Source organism: Nyctereutes procyonoides, unplaced genomic scaffold (genome assembly GCF_905146905.1).
Source record: "Nyctereutes procyonoides isolate TBG_1078 unplaced genomic scaffold, NYPRO_anot_genome, whole genome shotgun sequence".
NCBI lineage: Eukaryota > Metazoa > Chordata > Mammalia > Carnivora > Canidae > Nyctereutes > Nyctereutes procyonoides.
This window is the reverse complement of record NW_026575120.1, coordinates 2905968-2933255: the sequence shown is the minus strand read 5'-3', so window position 1 is coordinate 2933255 and position 27288 is coordinate 2905968. Positions and strand designations below refer to the sequence as shown.

Genomic DNA, 27288 nt, shown 5'->3' with positions numbered 1-27288 from the left:
GAGTAATATGAAATATGCCCAGTGTGTTCTTCATAATATGCTCACTCTCTAGGGGAAAAGTCTTTGCCAGAGCCTTATTCCACCTGGAGGAGGGGCATCTACCCAACTCTGTCCTCTTTAGCCTTCCTGTCTCACCTAAAGGGGAAAAAGCTATACTATTGGAACAATGCCTGTGATGGTCATGACCTAGGGAAAAAAGCCCACTAAACTACTGACATTTAATCAAAACACTATACAGTACTTTCCTTATCCCACATCTTACCAGCACACACAGGGCTCCGGTGTAACAGTGGATTACAATGGAAAAAAAAAATGCCAAGACCCAGACTCTAGAGGGAGGAGTCCAAAGGCAAGAAGGGACACCAAAACCAAGGATACTAGAGGAATTTTAAACCTCTCCCACCTATAACTACAACAAATATTAAATACAGCTCACCTCCTGGCCACATTAACTTAAATCTTCACAACTGTTTACCTCAGTTCCCATTAGACCATGAAACATGTCCAGCTACCAACAAAAATTAACATGCGTGCCAAAGGACCAAACAAAAAAATTCTGAAGAGACAGAGAAACCATCAGACTGTGGCTTAGACATGACACAGATATTGGAATTATAAAAACAGATTTCTAAATAACTATGATTGACTTGCAAAGGTTCTGATGGAGTGTGCAAGGAAATGTTTTCAGAGTTGCAAGAAAAAAGAAAACAACAACTTAGAATTCTATATCCATGGAAACTCTCCTCAAATGTGAGGGAGAAATAAAGACATTTCTGGAAAACAGAGACTGAGGGAATTCATTATGACCAGATCTTCCCTGCAAGAATGTTCGAAGTTCTCCAAGTAGAAAAACAACAGCAACAGTACCCTAACGGTTCAGAAACCCAGATCGACACAAAGAAAGAAAAAGCTATGGTGATGCAATAAATTGAAGTAAAATAAAATCTCTCAGGAGGCAGGGCAAGCTGGCAGAGGAGCGGGGTCCTCACCTGCCCCGGCCCCACCAATTGACCTAATGACTTACAAACCATCCTGAACACCTGCGAAGTTGACCTGAGATTTAAAGAGAGAGCAGCTGGAAGGCTACAGAGAGAAAAATTTTAGCTTCTCACAAGGTAGGAAGGCAGAAAAACATAAATAAATAACAAAGAACCCGGGGGGAGGGCCCAGCGAGGAGCCGGGCTAAGAGGGCGGCGAGGGCCTCCCACGGGAAAGCCCTACCCCCCGCCCCCCCCCGGCCCCAGAAGTGGGGACTCTAGGAATCCGCCCCTGACCCTTCCCGGGGGAAGTGCTCGCAGGGACCCGGGCAGGACCACGGGGGCGGGGGCCTCCAGCCCCGGGGTCACTCACAGAGGAGGGGCGCCCGGGGAGAGGAGAGCGCCGCACCCCGCGGCCCAGCGGGTAAAGGGCTGGAGCGCCCGCCGGGGCCTCGGGAGGAGCCGGGGGTCGGGGGGCTCCGCGGAGGGGGCTGTACCTGCTGCCTTCGGGACCATGGCCGGGAGCGCGATGCCAGCCCAGCGGGGCGGATGGAGCCTGGGGCGCCGGGGGACACGGCCCCATCCTGCGCTCCCCCAGGACAGGCGGGGCGGGGAGGGCCCGGGACAGCGAGGACGCTCCTGCTTGGGGTGCCCCCAGCTGTGCAGGTCAGCGCCCCGCCCCGGAGCATCCAGGCCCCCGGACTGGGAGCTGCGGTAGTTACTGGGGAGCTGACTCCAGGGCTGGGGAGCCGACCGCCGCCAGTGGGGTTGTTCCTCCCGGTGTCACTCTGTGCCTGGGACTGAGCGGGGCCACCAGGGGACAGGGGCCTCGTGGGGTCAACAGCTCCCACGGAGTCCGGCACCTGGCAGGGGGCGGGGCATCCCCCTGGGTGCACACACCTGAGAATCAACACAGCAGGCCCCTCGACCAGAAGACCAGCTGGAAGGAGAGAGCAGGACAGCAAATTCTTGACCCAGCAGCACTGGAAAGCTCCAGGACCAAGGGAAATAGTATATAGAACTAAAGGGTCCCCCTTTGTTTTTATTTTTTTTCCTTTTTCCATTGTAACTCTTTTATATCAGACTAAAAATTTCCAATATGTCTAATCTTTTTCCACCTTATTTACAATATTTTGCCAGCTCTTCATTTTTAAGTTTTTTCCCTTTTGACTTTCATATTTCTACAATTACAGGTCTTAGATATATTTTTCACTTATGGATTCCCTTCAACATATTCAATTTAATTTGGGGAGATATACAAGATATGGGTTTTTGTTTTGTGTTTGTTTTCTCTGCCTCATTTTGTTCTACAATAGCGGAAGTTAATATCTTCTAAAATATGACCAGCATGCACCCAAAACCAAATGGAATACTGTTCCAGTTCATTCTGAGAGATTATATTCTCTCTTCATTCCCATTCTACCCCCCCCTTTTATCTTGTGTATGTGTTGGTGGTCAGTGTTGGGGCCCTCTATAGGTATTGCTGGTTTATACAAATTGGGATTGAGCATCTAACATACAGAACAAAATACACTCAGAACCAAGAGGATCATCCTCTAGGACTCTTCAGGTAGACTACATTCTTTCTCCACTACCAGTTCTTCACCACCACTATCTCAGTCCTTTTTTTTTTCTTTTTTTTCTTTACCTATTTTTTCTTTTATTCTTTTTCATTTTTCTTCTTCTTTGGGGTTTTGGGCCTTTTATTTTTACTACTTTGTTTTAAGATTTGTTTTTCACTTTAGTGGTCCTTTTGGTTTATTAAGTTCTGATCTTCTTTTTCATTTTCTGGTCTCTCATCAGAATCACCTAGGGTGGAATTTACTTAGATTGTAGTTGATATTTTTAACTCAACCTGCTCATACAGCCACTCTGCACTGAATAAAATGACTAGAAGGAAGAATTCACCACACACACACACACACACACACACACACACACACACACACACACAAAGAATCAGAAACAGTACTCTCTACCACAGAGTTACAAAATATGTATTTCAATTTGATGACAGAAAGCCAATTCAGAAGCACACTTATAAAGCTACTGGTAGCTCTGGAAAAAAGAATAAAGGGCCCTAGAGATTTCATTACTGCAGAATCTAGATCTAATCAGGCCAAAATTAAAAATCGGTTAAATGAGATGCAATCCAAACTGGAGGTCCTAACAATGAGGGTTAATGAGGTAGAAGAAAGAGTGAGTGACATAGAAGACAAGTTGATGGTAAGGAAAGAAGCTGAGGAAAAAGTAGAAAAACAATTAAGAGGCCATGAGGAAAGGCTAAGGGAAATAAATGATAGCCGGAGAAGGAAGAATCTATGTATAATTGGGGTTCCAGAAGAAGTTGAGAGGGAGAGTGGGCCACAGAGTATATTTGAACAAATCATAGCTGAGAGCTTCCCTAATTTGGGGAGGGAAACAGGCATTCAGATCCAGAACATAGAGTGTTCCCCCCCCCAAATCAATAAAATCTGCTCAACACCTCGACATTTAACAGTGAAATTTGCAAATTCCAAAGATAGAGAGAAAATCCTTAAAGCAGCGAGAGACAAGAGATTCTTAACTTATATGGGGAGAAATATCAGATTAACAGCAGACCTCTCCACAGAGACCTGGCAGGCCAGAAAGGGCAGGCAGGATATATTCAGGGTCCTAAATGAGAAGAACATGCAGCCAAGAATACTCTATCCAGCAAGGCTCTCATTCAGAATAGAAGGAGAGATAAAGAGCTTCCAAGATAGGCAGAAACCTAAAGAATATATGACCACCAAGCCGGCTCTGCAAGAAATATTAAGGGGGAACCTGTAAAAGAAAGAGGAAGCCCAAAGAAATAATCCACAAAAACAGGGACTGAATAGGTATTACAATGACACTAAATTCATATCTTTCAGTAGTTACTCTGAACGTCAATGGGCTAAATATTCCATCAAAAGATGCAGGGTTTCAGACTGGATAAAAAGCAAGAGCTATCTCTGAAGTCTACAAGAGACTCATTTTAGACCTAAGACACCTCCAGCCTGAAAATGAAAAGTTGGAGAATGATTTACCATTCAAATGGTCCTCAAAAAAAGCTGGGGTAGCAATCTTCATATAAGACAGGTAAAGTTTATCCCAAAGACTGAAATAAGAGATAAAGAGGGACACTATATTATATTTAAAGGGTCTATTCAACATGAAAACCTAACAATCATGAATATTTATGCCCCTAATGTGGGAGCTTCTAAGTATATCAATCAATGGATAACCAAAGTAAAGACATACTTAGATAATAATACACTAATAGTAGGAGAGTTCAACACGGCACTTTCTGCAAATTATGGATCTTCTAAGTATAACATGACCAAAGAAACAATAGCTTTAAATGATACCCTGGACCAGATGGATTTCACAGATATTTGCAGAACTTTACATCCAAACGCAACTGAATACACATTCTTCTCAAGTGCACATGGAATTTTCTCCAGAATAAACCATATATGGGGTCACAAATCAGGTCGCAACTGATACCACAAGATTGGGACTGTCCCCTGCATATTTTCAGACCACAATGCTTTGAAACTAAAACTCAATCACAAGAAGAAATTTGTGAGAAACTCAAGCACATGGAGGTTAAAGAGCATCCTCCTAAAAGATGAATGGGTCAATCAGGAAATTAGAGAAGAATTAAAAAGATTCATGGAAACTAATGAAAATGAAGATACAACCATTCAAAATCTTTGGGATACAGCAAAAGAGGTCCTAAGAAGAAAATATATCTTAATACAAGCAAGCCTCCCTCAAAAAATCGGGAAAAACTCAAATACAAACTAATGTTTACCTAAAGGTATTAGAGAAAGAACAGCAAGTAAAACCTACACCAGGCAGAAGAAGGGAGACAATAAAGATTCGAGTAGAACTCCATGAAATAGAGACCAGAAGAACTATAGAACAGATCAACAAAACCAGGAGTTGGTTCTTTGAAAGAATTACTAAGATAGACAAACCACTGGCCAGCCTAATTAAAAAGAAAAAAAACTCAATAAAATCATGAATGAAAGAGGAGAGATCACCACCAATACCAAGGAAATACAAATGATTTTAAAAATGTATTATGAGCAGCTATATGCCAACAAATTAGGCAATCTAGAATAAATGGATGCATTTCTGGAAAATCACAAATTACCAAAACTGGAAAAGGAAGAATTAGAAAACCTGAACAGGCCAATAACCAGTGAGGAAATTAAAGCAGTCATCAAAAACCTCCCAAGGCATAAAAGTCCAGGGCTAGATGGCTTCTCAAAGGAATACTATCAAATGTTTAAAGAAGAAGTAATGCCTATTCTACTAAAGCTTTTCTGAAGGATAGAAAGGAATGCAATACTTCCAATCGTGTTTTATGAAGCCAGCATCACTTTGATTCCAAAACCAGACAAAGACCCCACCAAAAAGGAGAATTATAGACCAATATCCCTGATGAACACAGATGCAGAAATTCTCAACAAGATACTAGCCAATAGGATCCAACAATACATTAAGAATATTATTCACCATGACCAAGTGGGATTTATCCCCAGTATGCAAGGCTGGTTCAACACTGGTAAAGCAATCAATATGATAGATCACTTCAACAAGAAAAAACAAGAACCATATGATCCTCTCAATAGATGAAGAGAAAGAATTTGACAAAATACAGCATCCATTCCTGATCAAAACTCTTCAGAATGTAGGAATAGAGGGAGCATTCCTCAGCATCTTAAAAGCCATCTATGAAAAGCCCACCATAAATATCATTCTCAATGGGGAAACACTGGGAGCTTTTCCCCTAAGATCAGGGACAAGACAGGAATGTCCACTCTCACCACTGCTATTCAACATAGTACTAGAAGTCCTAGCCTCAGCAATCAGACAAAAAGAAATAAAAGGCATTCACAATGGCAAAGAAAAAGTCAAACTCTCCCCCTTTGCAGATGACATGATACTGTACATAGATAACCCAAAAGACTCCATCCTAAGATTGCTAGAACTCATACAGCAATTTGGCAGTGTGGAAGGATACAAAATCAATGCCCAGAAATCAGTGGCATTTCTATACACTAACAATGAGGCCGAAGAAAGAGAAATTAAGGAATCAATCCCATTTACAATTGCACCCAAAAACATAAGGTACCTAGGGATAAATCTAACCAAAGAGGCAAAGGATCTATCTATACCCTAAAAACTACTGAACATTTCTGAAAGAAAATGAGGAAGACACTAAGAGATGGAAAAATATCCCATGCTCGTGGATTGGAAGAATTAATATTGTGAAAATGTCAATGTTACCCAGGGCAATTTACACGTTCAATGCAATCCCTATCAAAATACCATGGACTTTCTTCACAGAGTTGGAATAAATCATCTTAAGATTTGTGTGGAATCAGAAAGATCCCGAATAGCCAGGGGAATATTGAAAAAGAAAACCAGATCCAAGGGTATCCGAATGCCAGATTTCAGGTTGTACTACAAAGCTGTGATCATCAAGACAGTGTGGTACTGGCACAAAAACAGACACATGATCAATGGAGCAGAATAGAGAACCCAGAAATGGGCCCTCAACTCTATGATCAACTAACATTTGACAAAGCATGAAAGAATATCCACTAGAAAAAGGACAGTCTCTTCAATAAATGGTGCTTGGAAAATTGGTCATCCACATGCAGAAAAATGAAACTAGACCATTCTCTTACACCATACACAAAGATAAACTCAAATTGGATGAAAGATCATTCTTGTGAGATAAGAATCCATCAAATTCTAGAGCAGAACACAGGCAACACCTTTTTGAGCTTGGCCACAGCAACTTCTTGCAAAATACATCTATGAAAGCAAAGTAAACAAAAGCAAAAATGAACTATTGGCACTTAACCAGGATAAAAAGCATCTGCAGAGCAAAAGAAACAGTCAACAAAAGTAAAAGACAACCTACAGAACGGGAGAAGATATTTGCAAATGACATATCAAAAAAGGGTTAGTATCCAAGATCTACAAAGAACTTATTCAACTCAACAGCAAAGAAACAAACAATCCAATCCTGAAATGGGCAAAAGAAATGAACAGAAATTTCACCAAAGAAGACACAGACATGGCCAACTTGAGAAAATGCTCCGCATCACTGGCCATCAGGGAAGTACACATCAAAACCACAATGAGAGACCACCTTACACCAATAAGAACGGTGAAAATTAACAAGACGGGAAACAGCAAATGTTGGAGAGGGTGTGGAGAAAGGGGAACGCTCTTGCACTGTTGGTGGGAATGTGAACTGGTGCAGCCACTCTGGAAAACTGTGTGGAGGTTCCTCAAAGAGTTAAAAATAGACCTGCCCTACGACCCAGCTATTGCACTGCTGGGGACTTATCCCAAAGATACAGATGCAGTGAAACACCGGGACACTTGCACCCCAATGTTTATAGCAGTTATGTCCACAATAGCCGAACTGTGGAAGGAGCCTCGGTGTCCATCTAAAGATGAATGGATAAAGAAGATGTGGTTTATGTATACAATGGAATATTACTCAGCCATTAGAAACCACAAATACCCACCATTTTCTTTGACATGGAATGGAGGGTATTATGCTGAGTGAAATAAGTCAATCAGAGAAGGACAACATTATATGGTCTCATTCATTTGGGGAATACAGAAATAGTGAAAGGGAATAAAGGGGAAATGAGGGAAAATGAGTGGGAAAATTAGAGAGGGAGACAGAACATGAGAGGCTCCTAACTCTGGAAAACAAACAAGGGGTAGTAGAAAGGGAGGTGGGCAGGGGGGTTGGGGTGACTGGGTGATGGGCAGTGAGGTGGCACTTGACGGGATGAGCACTGGGTGTTATGCTATATGTTGGCAAATCTAACTTAAATAAATAAAATCTCTCATTTTTTCTTACTCTCACTAGATGTAAAGGATAACTGCTTAGAGTCATAATAGCAGGATTGCATTGTGTGATTATATTTAGGACTGGGTGTATATACAGAGCAGAAACATTATGGAACACAGGAGGGAAGAATTGGGAATACTTTTAATTTAATTACACTACCCATGAAGCAGGATAGTTTTAATGAAGGTGGATTTAGATTGGTTAGAAAGTATAATGGAACCTCTAAGATAACCACTAAAAATGTTTCAAAAAGAGTATAACTGGTACGCTGAGAGAGAAGATAAAAATCAAATGTCCATGTAAAAAATATTTACAGTAAGAAAGAAATTAGTAATGATCTTTGTAGAAATCTCAGTTGCAACCACAGAAGCTGATTATGACTGCTCGAGCAGAAACAGACAACAAGGGCATCTGGGTGGCTCAGTCAGTTAAGTGTCTGCCTTCAGCTCAGGTTACGATCTCAGGGTCCTGGGATGGAATCCACATTGTCCTCGCTGCTGCACCAGGAGTCTGCTTCTCCCTTTCCCTCTGCCTGCCGCTCCCCCTGCTTATTGTCTCTCTCTCTCTCTGAAATAAATAAAATCTTTAAAGAAAACTACTTTATTGAGTTTATTGGGCAAAAATTAAACAGGAGGTCTGGAGAACCAGATTTAACACTAAACTTTCAGAAATAATCCTCTGAATCACTCCACAGAAGGAGGAATGAGAAATCACTGCCACTCGTGCTCCCACTAACAAGCTATAGATATTATAGAGTTTTTTTTATTTGTTGCACAGAACCCAATTGCAAGTGCTTCTAGTGCAAGCCAGAATGCCATCCTTGCCCTAGTACCCCACCAGACACCCTCCAGTATCATCCCATCCTCAGGTGCCTGCCTTCCTCCTCCCAGCCCCCCCAAGAAAGACTCTGCACAGCGCATCTTTCCTCAAAGTTAATGCTTACTTCCAAATTGGATTCACCTACTGACACATGTGATTGGTGGGGATTAGGACCCATGTCTGGGCTCCAGTTGCAAAAGAAGATGGGAACAGGTTTTCTGGCTTCTACAAGTGAAAGTAGGACTCATAAAAGAGGAAGCTTTCCAGACATATAAAGTTATATTCAAAAGTTCTAGGCAGCAAGAAACCATGTAGTTGATACCTGTACATTTCAAATTTATATCATTGTCTATTGTGTTGAAACTTTGGAGCTTCCAGGGTGAAATCTGAAACCAGCACCAGTACACAGAGGGCAAGGAGAGGCCAGAGGAAAGAGACCATTCCAGATTGATGGGTAGTAGATTAAAAAAAAAAAAAAAAAACTACGAAATTTACCAACCAGAACCTTAGGAGTTTATTTAGAGGCCTTACCTGGGTTCAGTCACCGTGTACCTCCAGATGCTCTCAATAATACACTACTATCTCAAAGCTGTGTCCTTGAAAAGGCTCAGGCTCTCCCAGTGGGGTTGGTGAGTAGAATGTACATTATAAGGATGGGGGAGGGGTGATGAGCCTCCTATTGCCCCGGTTTAGCTCCAAGATCATGTAAGGACATCAGAGGTCCCGTCCTCTCAATGATCTCCTCAAACACAGCCAGACATTCCAAAACATGATGATCCCATTTCTTAAAGAGAAAGGCTATAATATTCAATGTCCTTACCCAAGATTACATAAGGAATGAAAAAAGCATTTGTGTTTATATGAAACTTGTGACAATTTCTGTGTGAAGAAAGACCATCCTTAGGTTGTCTTTAACCAGCACAAAAATTTAAAGTTAGTGGACACTTCGAATCAAAGCCCTGGATTGCCAAAGTACTAAAAAGTATAAAATAATTCATTGTACAACTTTCTAGACCAAACTTTTCATTGCGTATAAATCTATATGCATTGAAACTTTAATTTGCAAAAAATATTTCAAGAGTCAAACAACAAACTAAGAGTTGATGAAAATACAAGAAAATATTGTATCTATCTCATAAAAATGAGGGTTACATTCTTAGTCACACAATTCAAACTGCAATTCGAACTGTACTGTATTTTTGTTTCTTAAATAGAAGTACATTGGTCTTAAAATTTCATGCAGCTTTGAAAGGGCTTAATTTATAATCGGAGATTATTTTCTGGCTTAGGAGAATCCCTTTCAAAAATATAAAGCATCACAGATTGGCATGAAAGATAAGGTTAATGGAGATATTTCTGTGTAAGCTGTAACTAGTTGAAGAAGCTGAAACCTGAGTAATAATAGACATTTATCTAAATAGGTGTTATTATGTCCTTACATGAACAAAATCTAATAATTCTTATCATTGCAATATGTCACAGTGGAGTGTATAGTCTTATTTTCTGATGAAAATACAGCAGGGAACAAGGAATAAAATGAAAAACTGGGAGAGTTTCAAATTCATTGTGTTTTTTTTTAAAAGATATTAATGTATAATATACTATATAGTATTTGCCTATCCTAAATGTAGTTCCATAATTCAGTGAGAGATTGATCTTAACTATAAATTTACCAGATGTATATGTCGAAGTCCATAAATATGTTTTGATATGAGCCAATCTGTTTTTCCTATCTGTAACATCATTAAAATTTCTGATCTGGAAGTTTTAGTTTAATCAAGCTGCATTCGGAATAGCCTATAACAGCCCAAACTGACAATCTTCAAAATCTCCAAAACCGAGACTTTATGCAGTAAACTAACTTGATATGTGAGCAGTAGAAAAATAAACAATTATGGAAGTAAACTATAAAAAAAGGAAAATGAGATTTTTTATTCTTGATACTATTAGCAAAGGAACTTATATTATGGTGAGCCAAATTCTCCAAAGTGCATAACATAGTTTCTAGAAATAAATTAGGTGTACTGGGAAGCTACATTAACTCTTTCTGCACACAGGAGTCCTATTTTTGCCAGGAGACATGGATACAGGATGCTTTGCCCACACTAAAGTTTTTTTACCATTGTTTTTTACCATTAACCACTGACTTTCTATTATGGCATTTCTCTGGAGCAGATCCTCAATTTGCCATGTTGACAATTTTTATGCATTATATTTTATCTGATTATGAAGACTTTTAGTTATCTAAAAGTTCAGAAAGTCATTAAAAAATTCATAGTGATCAGAAAAACTTGAAAATGGACATAAGATAAAATTCCGGAAGAACTGATTACCCAAAATACAAGAAGGTTGAAGGCAATTTTAAAAGTCCTAGAATACCTGAGAGTTGTAATGTATAGGCGATATTCTGCACAAAGATAGTAATTAGCTGTTCTGGATCTCAACTGAAGATAGAAAAAGGAAAAAAAATTATCTTGACAGTAGCACAAGAGGTTTGGTTTAAAAATAAGGAAAAAGTTTTCTGACTGCCAATGTTTTTATGAAACTGTTGTTGTTTTCCTCTCATTACAAAAGATATATATAGTCTATGCAGAAAGATGTTAAAGTGCAAAAATAAAAGCAAGGATTAAAACCACACATAATCCTATTACCCGAGGATAACTACTAACAAAATAAGATGTGGATGTATATATTTTCAGGTATATATGGATGGATACACATACACTTATAATATTTTGGACACGATTTCTTTCTTGAGACATACCTTCAAATCAGTAAATACCCTTCTACAATGTGATTTTTAATTTAATCATTGTATCTCATGCACACACCATAAATTATATAATAAGTCACATATATCCTTTAGGCCATTTATAATTTTGCCGTTATTTTTAATACTATGATAAATAATCTTGCACATTAATCTCTGTATACATATTGACTTTTGTCTTAGTTCAAACTCATAGAATATGTAAATTTGAAGGGTATAAACATTTTATATTGTGAACCTACTCTTCAAAATGATTGTTTCAACTTAACTCCTACAGCAAATGTATGAGGGTCCTTGGTCTACATGGGTTTATTTATTTCATCTTTGTTTTACTTTTTAATATTTTCATTATTGTTTTAACTCTCTTTAATGAACTGCCTGCTCATTTTTCCATTGGGTGCACTGGTCTCATTTTTAGGATTTTCCAAGTGTTCTCTATATATTTAGAGTTTCCTAATTTATAGCTTACTATTTCCTTTGTCACTTTAATACATTTTTTTATCTTTATGACTTCCTTCTCTTTTCTATTCCTTTGGCAAAATCATCTCTAAGCCTATGTTTTAATTAACATCCAACTATATTTTCTTCAAGTAATCTTATTCTTTTTAACATTTAATTATCATTGTGTTGAGAGGCACAGAATTCTAACTTCACATTTCTGAATAGTTAACCAAATACATTCACATATTGAGTAACCCATATTTATCCTGCTAACTTGAATTTCAATCCAAAAATATCTCCAAAATACTTCTGTGGACATGGGTCTGTTTCTGAGCTTTGTATTTTATTCTATTTGTCTTTTTGTCAGTACCATATTATTTCAATAACTAGATTTTTGGATATGTTTTAATATCTAGCAGTTCATGTTAGCTCCATTATCTGTTGTTCTTATTTTTCCAAACTTACTCTGATTACATGTGTGTCACGTGACTTTAGTTCCAAAAGTTTAATTCATTTAGCATTTTTAAAAAGTTTTTATTTATTTATTCATGAGAGACATTGAGAGAGAGAGAGAGAGAGAGAGAGGCAGAGACACAGGCAGAGGGAGAACCAGGCTCCATGCAGGGAGCCTGATATGGGACTTGATCATTGGACTCCAGGATCATGCCCTGGGTTGAAGGCAGGCGCTAAATCACTGAGCCACCCAGGGATCTCCAATTTAGCATTTTTGTTGCAACTGAACTAGGAAAATGTATCACTATGAGTGTCAGTTTATACTACAACATATCATAATACCCAACATACAATAATGATAGATAAAAAATTGAAAGACAACTGACAGTGTATAACAAGAACATCTGAAGCTAAGGATTTGCTCCACTTTGGGCCCAGGTTAGCTCTTTTGAGTCAAAAACAACCAAAATGCCCCACTTGAGATGAGAGTCTGAAGCTAGGTTTGTAGCTCAAACTCAGCAGCATAGTAAGTTAAAAAGATAAAAAAGGATACCTTCAAGGAAGCTTTTGATGCCATGTGTGACAGATTGAATTGTGTTCCCCCGAAGTTCCTATTTTGAAGTCCTAACACCTGATACCTTGGAACATGACTTTATTTGGAGATAGAGTCCTTAGAGAGGCAATCAAGTTAAAATGAGATCATTAAAGTGGGGTGCACTCTAATCCAATATGATGGTGTCTGTATAAAAAGGAGAAATTTGGAGACACATGCACACAGGGAGAACACAATGTGCAGATGATGGCAGTGATGAGATGATGTTTCTAAAAGCCATGGAATGTCAAGGATTGCCAGAAACCACCAGCAGCTGAAAGGCAGGAACAAATTCTTTCTTAGAGCCTTCATAAGGAAACAACCCCAGCAACACCTTGATTTTGGACTTCTAGAACCCAGAACTATGAGACAATAAACTTCTGTTGTTTAACCACCCAATTAGTGGTACTTAGTTACAACAGCCTGGGGAAACTAATATACCGTGACTTTATGGAAACCTGTGGACCTCCAGAAGTTTGAAAATAAACACATGGCCTAATGACCAGGAACTTAGCCAAGCCAGCTAAGATTTTGGTAACTAGAGCCATGGTGTCCCTAGAGCCATGAAACAGTCATGAGGAGACTAACTCTGGCTTGAAGTGGGATCAGGGCAAGTACATACAAAACTAAAAAAGAACAGCCAGACAGCTAAGGAGGCAGAAAGGAGAAAAGAAAGTTAACACTCGAAATTAGCCCACAAACTAAAACACTACACAAGCAAAAGCTAATAAAGATAGATAACAGAATTTAAAATTCAGAACATGAAATCAGCTCAACTGAAAATAATTTATGAAACAGTGTGACAAAGATTTTTAAAATAGCTCAACAAGATAAAGCTCAACAAGATAAAAATAAAACTAAAATCCTTCAAAAATCAGCATGTAATGAAGATACATAAAACGCATAAAAATTTAGAAACTTTGAATATGAATATTAACCATTGAATTAAAGAACTACATAAGAGATAAACTCTACCCCATACCCAATTGAAGAGAGAAGTAACACAGCAATAATATAGGTATTCAAAACTCAGTTCATAGATAAAGAGTTTAAAAAGTATAAAAAATACAATTAAGGCATATGGGTAAAAGATTGAAAGATTGCAAAGCATGTTCAATCAGTTTCAAAAGAAAACAACAGAGAATGTCAGAGAAGCCATACTTGACAAGAATAGAATTGAGAATTTTCCAGAATTTAAAAAGCACGACTTCTCAGATCAAATGTTTCCTACAAAAACTGAATGGCATATAAATATAAACTCAGACTTAGGCACAGCATTATAAAAACTGCAGATCATCAAAGTTTTGTTGTTGTTGTTTTTTTTAATTCTTAACGTTTACCAGAGGGAAAAGACAGATTACCTATAAAGGATTGTAAATTAGCCTAAAGCTGACTTCTCAACAGCACTAATTAAAACTAAAAAATAATAGAACAATATCTTCAAAGTACTATGGGAAAAGAACAGGATATTACACTCATCCAAATAATCATCTTAGACTAAAGGCAAAACAAAGATATTTCAAATACACAAAGACTAGGTAAGAGAGTTTAGAGCTCATAGATCTTGAAATACTTATTTTTTATAATGTAAACCCCGGAGGAATAATGAGACTAAAACAGTATCAGTAAGTGAAAACACTGTTAAAAATATGTTAGAAAACTTAACTAGGAGTTGATAGTAAAACTAATAATAGTTTTTTGATAAAAGTAACTCTGTAGAAAATAATCTATATAAAAGAATTTTAAACAGTGGATTAAGGCACCCTAAAGTCCTTGTAATGTTATGTCTAGGAAATAGAAACACTAATTAATTACAGAATTGTAATAATAACTTGTATAAATAATTGGAGATTTTTTAGTTGAGACAAATTATTATACTAAATAAAACTCAATTTATAACTTCAATATTAGTAAAATGGGGGAAATGGAATATCAAAAAAATTAACAGAACACAAGGAAGGAGACAGAATAAAACAAAGAAAAAAGATTATAGACAATGGACTATAAGTTGGAAGAAATAAGTATGAATACACTAATGATCACAAATGTAATTTAGTTATTCTCATCATTTAAAACCCAGGGACTAGCAGATTGGAAGACAAAATAAAGCCAACTTGTTGTACTCTACTTTCAAGAAGAAAATGGGGTGCCTAGCTGGCTCAGTCAGTAAAGCATGTGGCTCTTGACCTCAGGGTTGTGAGTTCAAGCCCCACATTGGGCATTGAGCTTATTTTAAAAAACAAAAAAATAAAAAGCTCTTTTTTCTTTTTTTAAGGAGAAAACCTGAAAACATTATTTAGAACGCAAGATTAAGATTATAATGGAATGGAAACAAGATCAGTTATGCAGATACTAATCAAAGAAAATGTGATATAGTAATATTAACATAGGGCAAATTAGACTTTGAATATAAAGGCATTATTAGAAATAAATAGCAGATATGTTGGCAAACTGAATTTAAATAAAATTTTTAAAAAAGAAAGAAATAGCAGAGAAGTAGGGTGATATATCAAAAAGGTGATGATGGATGACTATTTTAGATTGGGGTCTCTGTTATAAACGGATATTTAAGCTCAGACCTGAATTGTGAGAAGTGACAGTCATAAAAAGATCTGAGCATTGAACCTTACAAGCAAGCAGGCAAAGAGGACAAATGGTACAAGCGCTCCAAAGTGGGATGAGTTTAGTGTGTTGGAGGAGTCAACTAGAGGCAGAGTGACTGGGTCATCAGGGAAGAGTAGCAAATGAGTTTGGAGTACATGATGCTGGCCTTTTAGGCTATGGTAAGAAGGTGTGCTTTTTTTCCAAGTGTTATGGAAAACATTGGTGAATTTTAAGCCAGAATATGACATATCCTAACTTTTTCCAAAGCATCATTATAACTGATGTCTGAAGCATGGAATAAGAGTACAGACAGGACAAACATTTAGGGAGCTACTCAATAATCTCAAAGAGATGCAGGCATAGCAACATTTTTTTTCCTTCAGTCCCCCCATTGTACTCATTCCACCAAGGTTCTGTCCTAGCCCTGTATTTTTCTATTTTCTTTTCATTATCCATTTCCTTAATTTAAACAGTCAACTTTACATAGATAAATCCTGAATATTTATCTATAGCTTTATCCTTTCCCAAGATACAGTCCTTTATTATCAATTCCCTACTGGCATTTCCTACTGGATAGCCTGTGAGTGTCTCAAACTCTAAGGTACAACTGAGCAACTTCACCATAAGTAGCCAGCTTCAAACCCATATATCGCCATCAGTATTTTTTAATCACTCAGTGTTAAATCCTAAACAACCCTTCTGGGCTTTCCCCCTATTTGTTCTTTCTAACCAGTCACATTACAATTCCCAGTTGTCTACTTCTACAATATCTCTTCTGCTACCTATGCCTTACATTTCCACGACTACCACTTATTTAGGTCCTCATTTCATCTCTGTTCTAGGCAGGATTTGGGGGCCCATAATCTTCAACCCCTGGTGCCACAACCTTTACATCTTATAGCAAAATAGACTTCGCAGATGGAATTAAGGTTGCTATATGCTGCCCTTAAAAGAAATTTTATCTTGATTATCCACATGGGCCCAACATAATCACATGGGTCCTTAAAAGTGAGAGCAGAAAAGCAAGAGTCTGTTAAAGAGATCTGATGGATAAGAAGGAGGAGAGATTCAAAGCATGAGAGGGACTTGACCTACTTTTGAAGATAAGGTTAGAAATGCAGGTGGCCTCCAGAAGATCAGAATAGCTCCCTGACCAACAGCCAGCAAGGACACAAGGACCTCAGTCTTACAACTGCAAGGACTAGAATTCTGCTAACAACCAGAAGGAATGTAGAAGGAGATTTTGCCCCAGAGCTTCCAGAAAATACTGCAGCCCTGGTGACACTATGCTTTTATCCAGTGGAACCTAGATCAAAACAATGAGCTGTACCCACACAACTTCTGACCTGCAGAATTGTGAGATAACAAATCTGTGTTGCTTTAGGCTGCTAGATTTGTAGTAATATGTTTGGGCAGCAAAAGAAAACTAATATGGTCTCCCAAGGGAATAGTTCCCCTTTTCTTTATACTCTCTGCCTTTAAATCCATTTTCCTCATCAGTTCAAGATTAAACACATGCACACACACACACCATCTTAATATGCCACAGCTCTGCTCAAAACTTTAAATATTTTTTTTAATTTTTTTAATTTATTTATGATAGTCAGAGAGAGAGAGAGAGAGAGAGGCAGAGACATAGGCAGAGGGAGAAGCAGGCTCCATGCACCGGGAGCCCGACATGGGATTCGATCCCAGGTCTCCAGGATCGTGCCCTGGGCCAAAGGCAGGCGCTAAACCGCTGCGCCACCCAGGGATCCCAAAACTTTAAATATTTTTGTTGTCTATATTATTTATTCTTATTTATTCTTAGCCCCGGTCAAGGCCCTCTGTAATGTGATGGCAACTCTTCCTTCTATATTTCACTCTGCCAAGGATATATATTAGAATCAGCTAAGGAGAAAGACATATAGAGAAGAAGTTCCTGACACCAAGCCTCAGGCATCCTCAGGATGAGTTAACCTTCTGCCATTGATGTGTGACAATACATGCAGAGAATCAGCAAGCCAGAAAGCTCACTAGAGATTCAGTGTCCAGGGTCTTTTATTCAGGCATCATTATATAAGCAAGATAAACTGAATTGCCCATATAATTGAACTCGATCTCCAGGCCCCTTTCCCTCCATGAAGATCAGGCTAATATTATGTGGCCCCAAGTCCTTATTCTCTAATCAGATACTATAGCAGGTCTCTCTTATATGGCAAGCCCACAGCCTAAGTCATCTTGCTAGCACAAGCTATTGAGGGGCCTACCAAGAGTCACTTCTTAGCATAAACCATGAGAAGCAATCTATGGATGCACCACCAATAACAAAGACTCTCCTCTCAAAGAGTTTAGAGGTTACCTCCCGGGACCCAGGACAAAGATTATATACCTAGACCTATCTTTCGGCACCAGATTCCTTACTACACATTCCCCCACTACTCTTCTGCATCCTATATTCCCACAAAACTGGAGTACTCATTGCTCCCCAGTTACTGAGTTTCCTAATACCTGCCTTTGACTTGTGCTATTCCTCATTTGAAATGGCCTCCCTCTAATGTCATTTCTGGAAAAAAAAAAAGTAAGGATCCTTCAAGACCTAGATAAAGTATAAGTTTCTTCACCAATCCTTTTTTCTAATGCTAGCAACCAGAAGCAATGCTCTTCTGTGTAGCCCTATCAAATTTTGCCGGCTATCTATAAGTGGCTTTCCCCTTCCTTTTTCTTTATTTCAGTGATTTTTTTATTCCAGCTCCTTCTTCACTCATCTTGTTAGTATACTGTGAGCTTCTCAAGGGGAAGGAGCTCTATCTTACTTGTTAATTTCCTATGTAATAGTTGCATAATCTATACAGACGTTGAATGGTATGCATCACACAGTTAGTGTTTGGGAGGCATGCCATCCTGAGCTTCTAGTACCCACTGATAGAATCCACGATTGAATAGAGCAAGTTAAACTGTCATCTCTAGAGGTGGGGCTGGAAGATGTAGGTACAGGCATGGTATCGCAAAATGTGGTGTTGAAAAGTCTAGGGAAAGACACTTCCAAAGGAAATTACTATCATTGAGGTGCACCAAAAAAGTGATGTCAATAGCAGTGTGTGTGTGTGTGTGTGTGTGTGTGTGGTGTGTGTGTGTGATGGAGAAAGGGAATAGAAAAATAAAAAATATGCTCATCTGATCTCCTTTAGGATATATCTTAGATATCTTGATAGTATAAAATTACTTCCAAATTATGTCAAAGAACTTGCAAGTGAAAAAAAAGTGTGAAGACAATAGATATTTTCCAAGTGTAACAGCTTTATTGAACTAAGTAGATGCTATGAAGTGTATAGCAAAGCCAGTATCCTTCATCTTCTCCTGCATCTGACTTTCTGACATGCTCTGTTGCAGCTATTTTTTAGGGCCATATTCTAGCCACTTGTTTTATAGGCCATGGGGCCTAGTTCTACATGGAGCAGGTCAGATGCTAGGAATCTAAAGCAATCATTAGACAGCATGGCAGGGCTTATAGATATAATTTCAGAATAACATCGTTTGTGAAAGCAAAAGAATAGAAATAATTAAATGTTCACCATAATTAGAGACTAGCTAAACAAATTGTGACAAATCTATTAAATAGAAAACCAGCTATCATTAATAAGAGCAGCTAGGCTCTGTGTCTGATAAAAAAAAATTCCAAAATATATTGAGAAGTTTAAAGTTAGGTGAAGAACATAACATTTAATAGTATACTCATTTGCATAAAAATGATTTATATATTTACTTGTATGTCAAATATTTTGAACTATTCAAAATATACTTTTAAAAATGACTACCATTGCAAAGTAGGACTATAACTGGGGACAGCAGATTTCTGAAGGATGAGCATGCATTATTTTAGTTTTTAAAAGCCTTAGTCATTTTACAATTTTGCTTTATTCCATTGGCCCTTCAATTTTCATTTTACTCATTTATCCTGTATTTGACTAATTTGCCTGTCAAAAATCCCCATGTGACTTCTGTGGCAGCAAGGAGGAAAACAAATTACTTAAGCATAATCTTATTTTACCTCTAAGTTGCCTATAATAATGGAAGTAAAAGGTGTGCAAATTATTAATACCATATGTTTAAGATTAAAATCTTTTAGACAAGACTCTTTATAATTCCTTTAAACAGGTCCCCTCTAAGTCATATAAAAGTATTTGTTTTGACAGATAATTTTCGGTTCACGTTTAAAATCAGCTCCCTTTCTAACTTTTTTCTTCCTCTGAAATTGTGGAAAATGAGCCACTGAAAAAGTTCACCTAACATTTTCTTCCTGAACAAATTGAGAGATTAATACTTTTCACTTTTTTTTAAACAAGAGACTCAATTTAATTTAAATAACCTCACATTATATTTCTTTGTGGAATTAAAAGAACAAATGATCTACTATATTATAGTTAGAATGCACTCTATATTTACTAATGCATATCTTTATGATTAAAATTCATTTTCAGGAATAAAAGAAACCAAGAAAAAACATTTAGCTGCTTATGATTTTATCTGAACCCAGTAGTTCATTTCTGCCCTTTGGTGGGGAGAAAAGAATTCATGTTTTGTTATTGCACATATGCATTTTATAACATTTACACTTGCTTTTCTTTCTCTACTCTGCTAGTATGAAATCAAATCTTCTTAATGACATTAGATGAGTATAGTGTGAACAAACTAGTGAAAATTCTTAAGAGATTATTCAATGCGAATGTACACTAAGTATTAAAATCTTTTTTTGGACAATTTTCAAAGCAAAAGAGTGAAAGGAAATTAACAAATGTTGAATATCTCTATGCACCAAATATTCCATTTGGTACTTTACAAAAAAATGCTATAACATATCTCTGAGATAGGTATTCTAGCCTACCTCACAGGTAATGGCAGGAGGTGGCTCCCCCTCAACAGTGTGAGTCACCTAAGCTATAGAGCACTTTATTTTCTCAAAATATGTTCTGTGGAACACTATCCATTTGTGAAATTCAGGAAAAGAGATTTCAAACCGAATATTTTTATGGTGACTAGTGACAGTGCCACGCTCATTCCTAACTGGACTCTTCCCACTTCCTCTTTTAAAAAATTATTTATTTATTCATGATAGACACAGAAAGAGAGAGGGAGGTGGAAACACAGCAGAGGGAGAAGCAGGCTCCATGCAGGGAGCCTGACGTAGGATTCGATCCCAGGTCTCCAGGATCACACCCTGGGCTGAAGGCAGTGCTAAACCACTGAGCCACCTGGGCTGCCCACACTTCCTCTTTTTTAAGTTTTCTGAAACTCTGCTGTCTCAGAACCTTTTAGGGCTCTTCCCTTCTTCAGCTTTCAGATCGGTCTCCCTGCAGTAGTCTTTCCTCACCAGTTAGTCTCTACCATGTTGTTGTACTTTATTTTCTCCTTAAAAGTTAATTTTCTCAAAGTATCTTGCCAAGTGTTTGCTTGTTTATTTTCTGACCCACTCCCCCCATCATCAGCCTCAAAGCTGGATTGTCAGATCCATGAAAGCAAGGATGCTATCCATCTTATTCAAGGCTACATCATCATCCCTACTGAACGGTGCCTGGTATATAGAGGTGCTGTATGAATCGTTGTTGAATTAATAACTTTGCATAATCCAGTGTCTCCTTAACACAATGCACATTGCGGATTAAGAGCTCCTAGCAGTATTACAGTAAATGAATCTGCTTAATTTTGTTTAACCAGGTCTCTGCACAGTGTATTTGATCATCTTTCCCTTGTGACATCAGCATCTCTTATAATTAGCATTTGATTTTAAAAATCCTTTGGTAAATGTTGCCACAGTGAAACCAAAAAGAACCCATATTCCAAAATGCTGCTCACTTCATCTGCTAAAATTTCTATTCAAATGCAAATGTTAACCAGAAGATTTCCTATAGGAACCCCTTGTCAGCCATTAATCCCACACTAAAACCGAGTCTGTCCATTAGCAGAGAACCTTGAGTACAGAGAGAATGGATCCTAGGGGAAGATCCTGGGAGGAGACTTCAGGAGGAGATGGTAGGAGAGAAGATTGTGAGGGAGACTCTAACCCTTTAGGGGACAAGAACCTGGGAGAAACCTAAGAACAGTTATCACCGGTGAAGGGAGCTTGCACACATTTTCCTCCTCAACCAGCTATTAATGGATTGATTACACAATAATTTTTTAACTTCTTCCAATTCAGTGCACACAAGTGAAAAGACATTCGGATTCTCAGTGGTTGGATTATTGATTTGTTTAAGATTTTATTATAGCTACTTCCATGTTGGAGACACAAAATCACCTACTTATCCATGTTACCTCACCAAGAAGAAAGTTAAAAGGGCATGTAGAGGCCACCAATGCTCTTATTAATAGCTATAGCACTAATACCAATAACAAATCCTTGAAACCACCTGCTCTCCAGCTGGCTGTTCATACACAGGATTTCATGTAATGCTTTTAACAACATCACAAAGATTTAACATGAAAAGATATTGAGATACAGAGAAGTCAAGTAACTTGGTCAAGTTCATGGTAGTTAGTGGAGTAATTAGAATCTAACCTACCAATGACCCCAAATTACATTGGCTTTCTGTTATTCCAGGTTCCCATCCTGTTTATCTTTAATTAGCAAGAAATGAAAAGGAAAAATATCATGGCTCTACTTCCAGATAGCATCTACCTGACTCTGCACTGTCATTTGCTACCTGGTTGGTTGGTTGCATACCACACAGCTTAGAAATAGGGCATGTCCTTGAGGAGAAGTCACTGTAAAAGAAGAAAAGGAAAGGATCATGCTGGAGTGAAGGTCTAATCACCATGGTGTCCCTTTCTTGATGCTTCAGAAATAAATCACAACATATTTATTTATCTAAATGGTTATAACAGGAGGGAAAAAGAAAATAAGTAATCTATCTCCTTAAAACTTTGTAAGCAGCAAGCAACCTTGGGATATGTTTGAGATTAGACCTACCACCTATGTACAAAAGGCGTTATACAGAATTAATGTCAGATTCTGGGCAGCCCAGGTGGCTCAGCAGTTTAGCGCCACCTTCAGCCCAGGGCCTGAGCCTGGAGACATGAGATCCAGTCCCATGTCAGGCTCCCTGCATGAAGCCTGCTTCTCCCTCTGCCTGTGTCTCTGCCTCTCTCTCCCTCTCTGTGTGTCGCTCATAAATAAATAAATAAAATATTTTTTTAAAAAAAGAATTAATGTCAGATTCTTCATTTCCTCTTTTGTAAATTATAATTTATGCATATCTGCTTAATTTTGAGCCCCCTTACAAAAATTGACAGTATATTACACAGGGCAATTCAATTACATTGAACATAGAACAAAAATCTCAGTAAGTGATAAATATATAGGTGTTCATGGAAAATTAGAGTAAGTTAGTTACTACAGTGAGTCAAGATTGAATCAAAGGAAAAAGAACAAATGGAAATATTTTGATTTATACAGAACTGATGATTAATCAGAGAAAATAGATAAGTTTCTATTTAAGGATAAACTTTTTACTTGAACTAAATTTCAAGGAGGGATGAATATTTTAAATAGGTCCCTTATATAAAAGTTTTCTTAGCAAATTAATTGAGAGTTTTCACTAGGAATGAAGCCTAGAGCATAGCAGATTCCAAATTCTTTGTCCTTAATAGGTTCTAGAATGCTAGTCATGCATTGATTACCAAAGGATATTTTGGGTAACATTTGGAAAGCAAAGTAATAAACAGCTCTGGTCAATTCTCTTCTAAAGACCCTCTGAGAATAATTTCAACCCAAGCCATTTATTGGCTTTAATAATGAGAAAAGTGAGCTGGGAAATACCAGATGTTAATGAAAACCTGTTTAAAGCTCTGTCTTGAATGGGAGGTTGATCAGTTTATTCAAGTCTAATTTAGACTAAAGGCATGTTATTTAATAACTATCCAATATGCTTCCCTCCAAAATGCACTATAGGAATATTCTGAACAACCTGCTCATTTTCTAAAATTACACCTGTTTATGGATAGCTTTTTGATAGCTTTCCCCAAGCCTCCATGATTTCAGGGGGAACAGGTATTATATAGGAAATTTTACAGATCCTGAGTTATTTTTGTTGGTAGTGATTTGAAGGAAGTTGAATGATACTGAATAATCACAGTGATGTTTTAAATTTCTGTAGTATTAACTAAATAAAGGTAGCTTTTCATGTATTAACTCATCTGGTATTTATAATTTAAATATACTCTGAACTGTTGTTTGGCATTTTGAAATGTGTCCCCCCCCTTTTTTTATTATCAAAGTTGAGATTTTGAGATTACCAAGTGGTTAATTACTTGTATCTATGTTTTCTACAAATACTTATTGGACCCTATGCTAAGTTCTAAAAATAAAAAATTAAACAAGACAGAATTTTAATAGGACAGGCAAAAAACGAATTTCAAAAGAAATTATTTCATAATGATTGTGATAAGTGCTCTCAGCAAAGAAATACAGGGAATTATATTCATGATTAACAGGGGGATTTGACCCAATCTTGTAGATTAAGGAAGACATCCCCAGGGAGGTAATATTTTACATGAGGTCAGAAAGACAAGTAGGAATTAAGAAGTGTGAAGACTATTCTAAGTAGATGAGATAGCAAGTCTAAAACCTTAAGAAAGGATAAAATAGTCCAAATTCCATAAACCAAGAATTTATTGAAAGCAAGTATGGCTGGAGTAAAACAGTGTGTGTCGAAGGGTCTGAGGGGTTAGAGGTTGTAGCATAATGAAAATGAGAAAAGTAGTGACCAAACCATGCAAAAACGTACTATAGATTTCCATCCATGTCATAACAGCAACAAATGCTTTTTAAGCACTTTCTATGTGCCCATTAGTGTTCAAGTACTTCACATGCTTTAAACTTCACAATAAACCCATGAAGTAGATATTGATATCCTTATTTTACCAGTTGAACAAGCAGAGTGTGTAGAGAATTTTAGGTCACTTGTCCAATATCACCTAGGTAAAAGATGGGTAAGTTGAGATATGATCCAGTTGGTCTTGCTCCAGAGATTTCTTCCCTCTATGCTGGGCATTGAAAACCCAACACAGGCTTTGAGCAGGGAATACCCACCTACCCACCCTTGCACTGGGGTTTATGGGTTCCTGTGAGTGAACAGTAGTTGAATTCAAGTGATGAGCAAAAGCCCTATAGCAGTTCTTAGATATCTTATATACGTATACACACACATTATCTTATTAGTATGAATCCTTAAAGAAGCAACTCAAATACCAAGATCAAGAGGACATAGATGTAAAGTTTACATAGAAATAAACTGTGACGAAGCAATTTTAGTTAAGGTGGTATGTTGATAGGCATGGATTGGTGGAGAATATCCCCACCTTATAGGTAAGGGAACTGATGTTAAGAAAGGATGATGTACTGCTGCCAAGCACACCTACCAGTGAAGAAGTCTGACTCCTCTGGATGTCTGCTTTTATATGATGTTGTCTAGGCAGAAGGAAGAGCCTTTGGAGAAATATAAAAGAAGGAAATACAAAGTACTGTCTATAGTAAATAGGAGAAAACAATTGTACACTTATCCCATAAACTAAAGTAAATTGAGTAAACACAATGTTATAATATTTAATTTTCTTTTTTAGTAAAAATACACTTAAAATATCTTTCACAGAATTATTGTTATGGTGCCTAACTGCAATCCTGCTCTTATAAATGTACCTTTTGGTTTTTTATAAAACCAAAATATATGCAAGAATTAGAAAATTATTAGAGATTGTTAGGAAAGTAAATTGAAAACTAAGTAAATTGAGTTGGTAAATACACTGAGTTCCCAGTGCTTGTTTTAACTTTTTTCTTTTTGTGTTGAAGTAACTAATTATTTGAGAGTCTCAAGAAAAATTGTGTAGTTATCCAAATGCTTTTTGTTTTCTACCATGACTCATATTATTAAAGGAAAGTGCAATCAGTCTTGAATTGTGACATTTGGGCCAATATGCTAATAAAGACAGGAAGTTGTTGGCTGCTGCTAGACTGGGCCAACAACATTCAGTGTTAAGATATTACTTCTTATGTGTATATGTGTGCATGCAATTTATTTTCTACCTGAGCTCCTGATGTGTAGAGTACCCAAGCTGACATCTCTGCTTTGGACTTGACAAATCCCAATTTTGGTCACGAGTTCTGATATCTCATGGTTATGAACCCTATGAATAAAATCAATTAAAGGATATACAATTGCCCCCTTTGAATTATTGTTCATTTTGGCCAACCTCCTTTTCTTTCATTAGTCCTAGGCATAAAGCCAACATGAGATTTATTTCTCACTTATGGCCTCTCTTTTCTAGATTGTCTTTCTATTATTTATGGACAGTAAAACTATTGCCTGGGCAAATGTTGAATTCCTCTTAAACCCTTATTCACCTAGAATAACAGATGATCAAGTTATCTGACGTCTTCGGCACACATTTCATATGAGATTACGATATAACTGACTTGTGTTGAAATCACTTTTGAGATTCCAGATGGAGCTGCTCTTGCCAGGGCTCCATGTCAGCAAACTGAAATTCACATAATGTTCGTGTCCCTGTAAACACTCCATTTGACTAGAAATGTAGTATATCCAGTCTGCCATCCCCAAACGTGCAGCCAGCGCTGGGCCTTCTTACCTCAACAAAGTTGACTATGTGGTCCCAAACCATCAGAAGTTTTCTATTTTTGTCTTTTTTGTTCTTTATTCTTAATCCTACAAAAGCTTCCTGCCTTCTGCCCCATTTTGCAGTTCTCCACAGGAGACTGTCGACTTTGCGAAGGGTTAAAGTTTATGTGTATCATCTAAATTGTTTGCTTTAATTGTTTCTTAACAGTTTTGGGCAACAAAAAATGGGACTCCAAGCTGACTGCTAACAGCCTGAGCATGAGACAAATCCACTGAATGTTCTGAATTCACTCTTCCTCTCCTCATTACTGAGAGCCAGGTAAGTCACTCTCAGATTGGAGCTCTGTTCCCTCCCATGCAGCTCTCTGAAAGAAACAATATTTATGATTAAATAAAGGTTATATATTTATATATCAAAATGGTTCTGGGGCCCTGGAGGGGTTTCAGGGTTTTTTAAAAATTCCAGAACGTTTCTGAAGTCCTAGGGGCACCTGGTGGCTCAGTTGGTTAAACATTCGTTTCTTGGTTTCCACTCAGGTCATGATCTTAGGGTTGTGGGATTGAGCCCTGTGTTGGGCTCCATGTTCAGCAGGGAGTTTGCTTAAGGTTCCCTCCCTCTTCCCCTCCCTCACCCTGATCTCTCTCTCTCTCTCTCTCTCTCTCTCTCTCGTGTGCACGCTCTCTCTCAAAAAAAAAAAAAAAAAGAAAAGAAAAGAAAATATTTTTAAAAAGAAAGTTTCCGGGATCCGAGAAATATTCCAGTATAGTTATATTTGGGAGTCCACATTGTCTGGTAGCTGTTAGAGGACTCACAAAACCTTGGGACAAGTCTATAGCATAAGCTGTTTCAGGGAATGTTGGTGGGGAGCTCAGAAGAATAAACTAAGACAAGAAATTCAGACTGTTTCGACCATCAATATCTAAAGGGGCACAAGTGACACTATTAAAAGCCATCAAGGCATCTGCCACTATAAAGACATCTTGTGAAAAGAATAATAGATTTCTTGCTAATGGGAATCTGGGAAGTCAAAGCCATAAAATTGGTGGGCAGGGGTTACGCACTTAAAAGCTTTTGGAGCACTTACTACCTAATCTAAGATTTCCATGCTAGGTTAAGTTGTCAA

The 27288-nt window shown here is 37.7% G+C and overlaps 1 protein-coding gene across 1 annotated transcript in view; it reads left to right on the top strand.

Annotated features, from left to right (window-relative positions):
* Window positions 1-825: 825 nt before the first annotated feature.
* LOC129516100 (uncharacterized) overlaps window positions 826-27288 on the top strand; it is a 67091-nt gene continuing 40628 nt past the window's right edge. The window contains exon 1 of the mRNA XM_055335448.1: window positions 826-915. Coding sequence (XP_055191423.1) covers window positions 826-915 — 90 coding nt within the window. The remainder of the gene's footprint in view (window positions 916-27288) is intronic.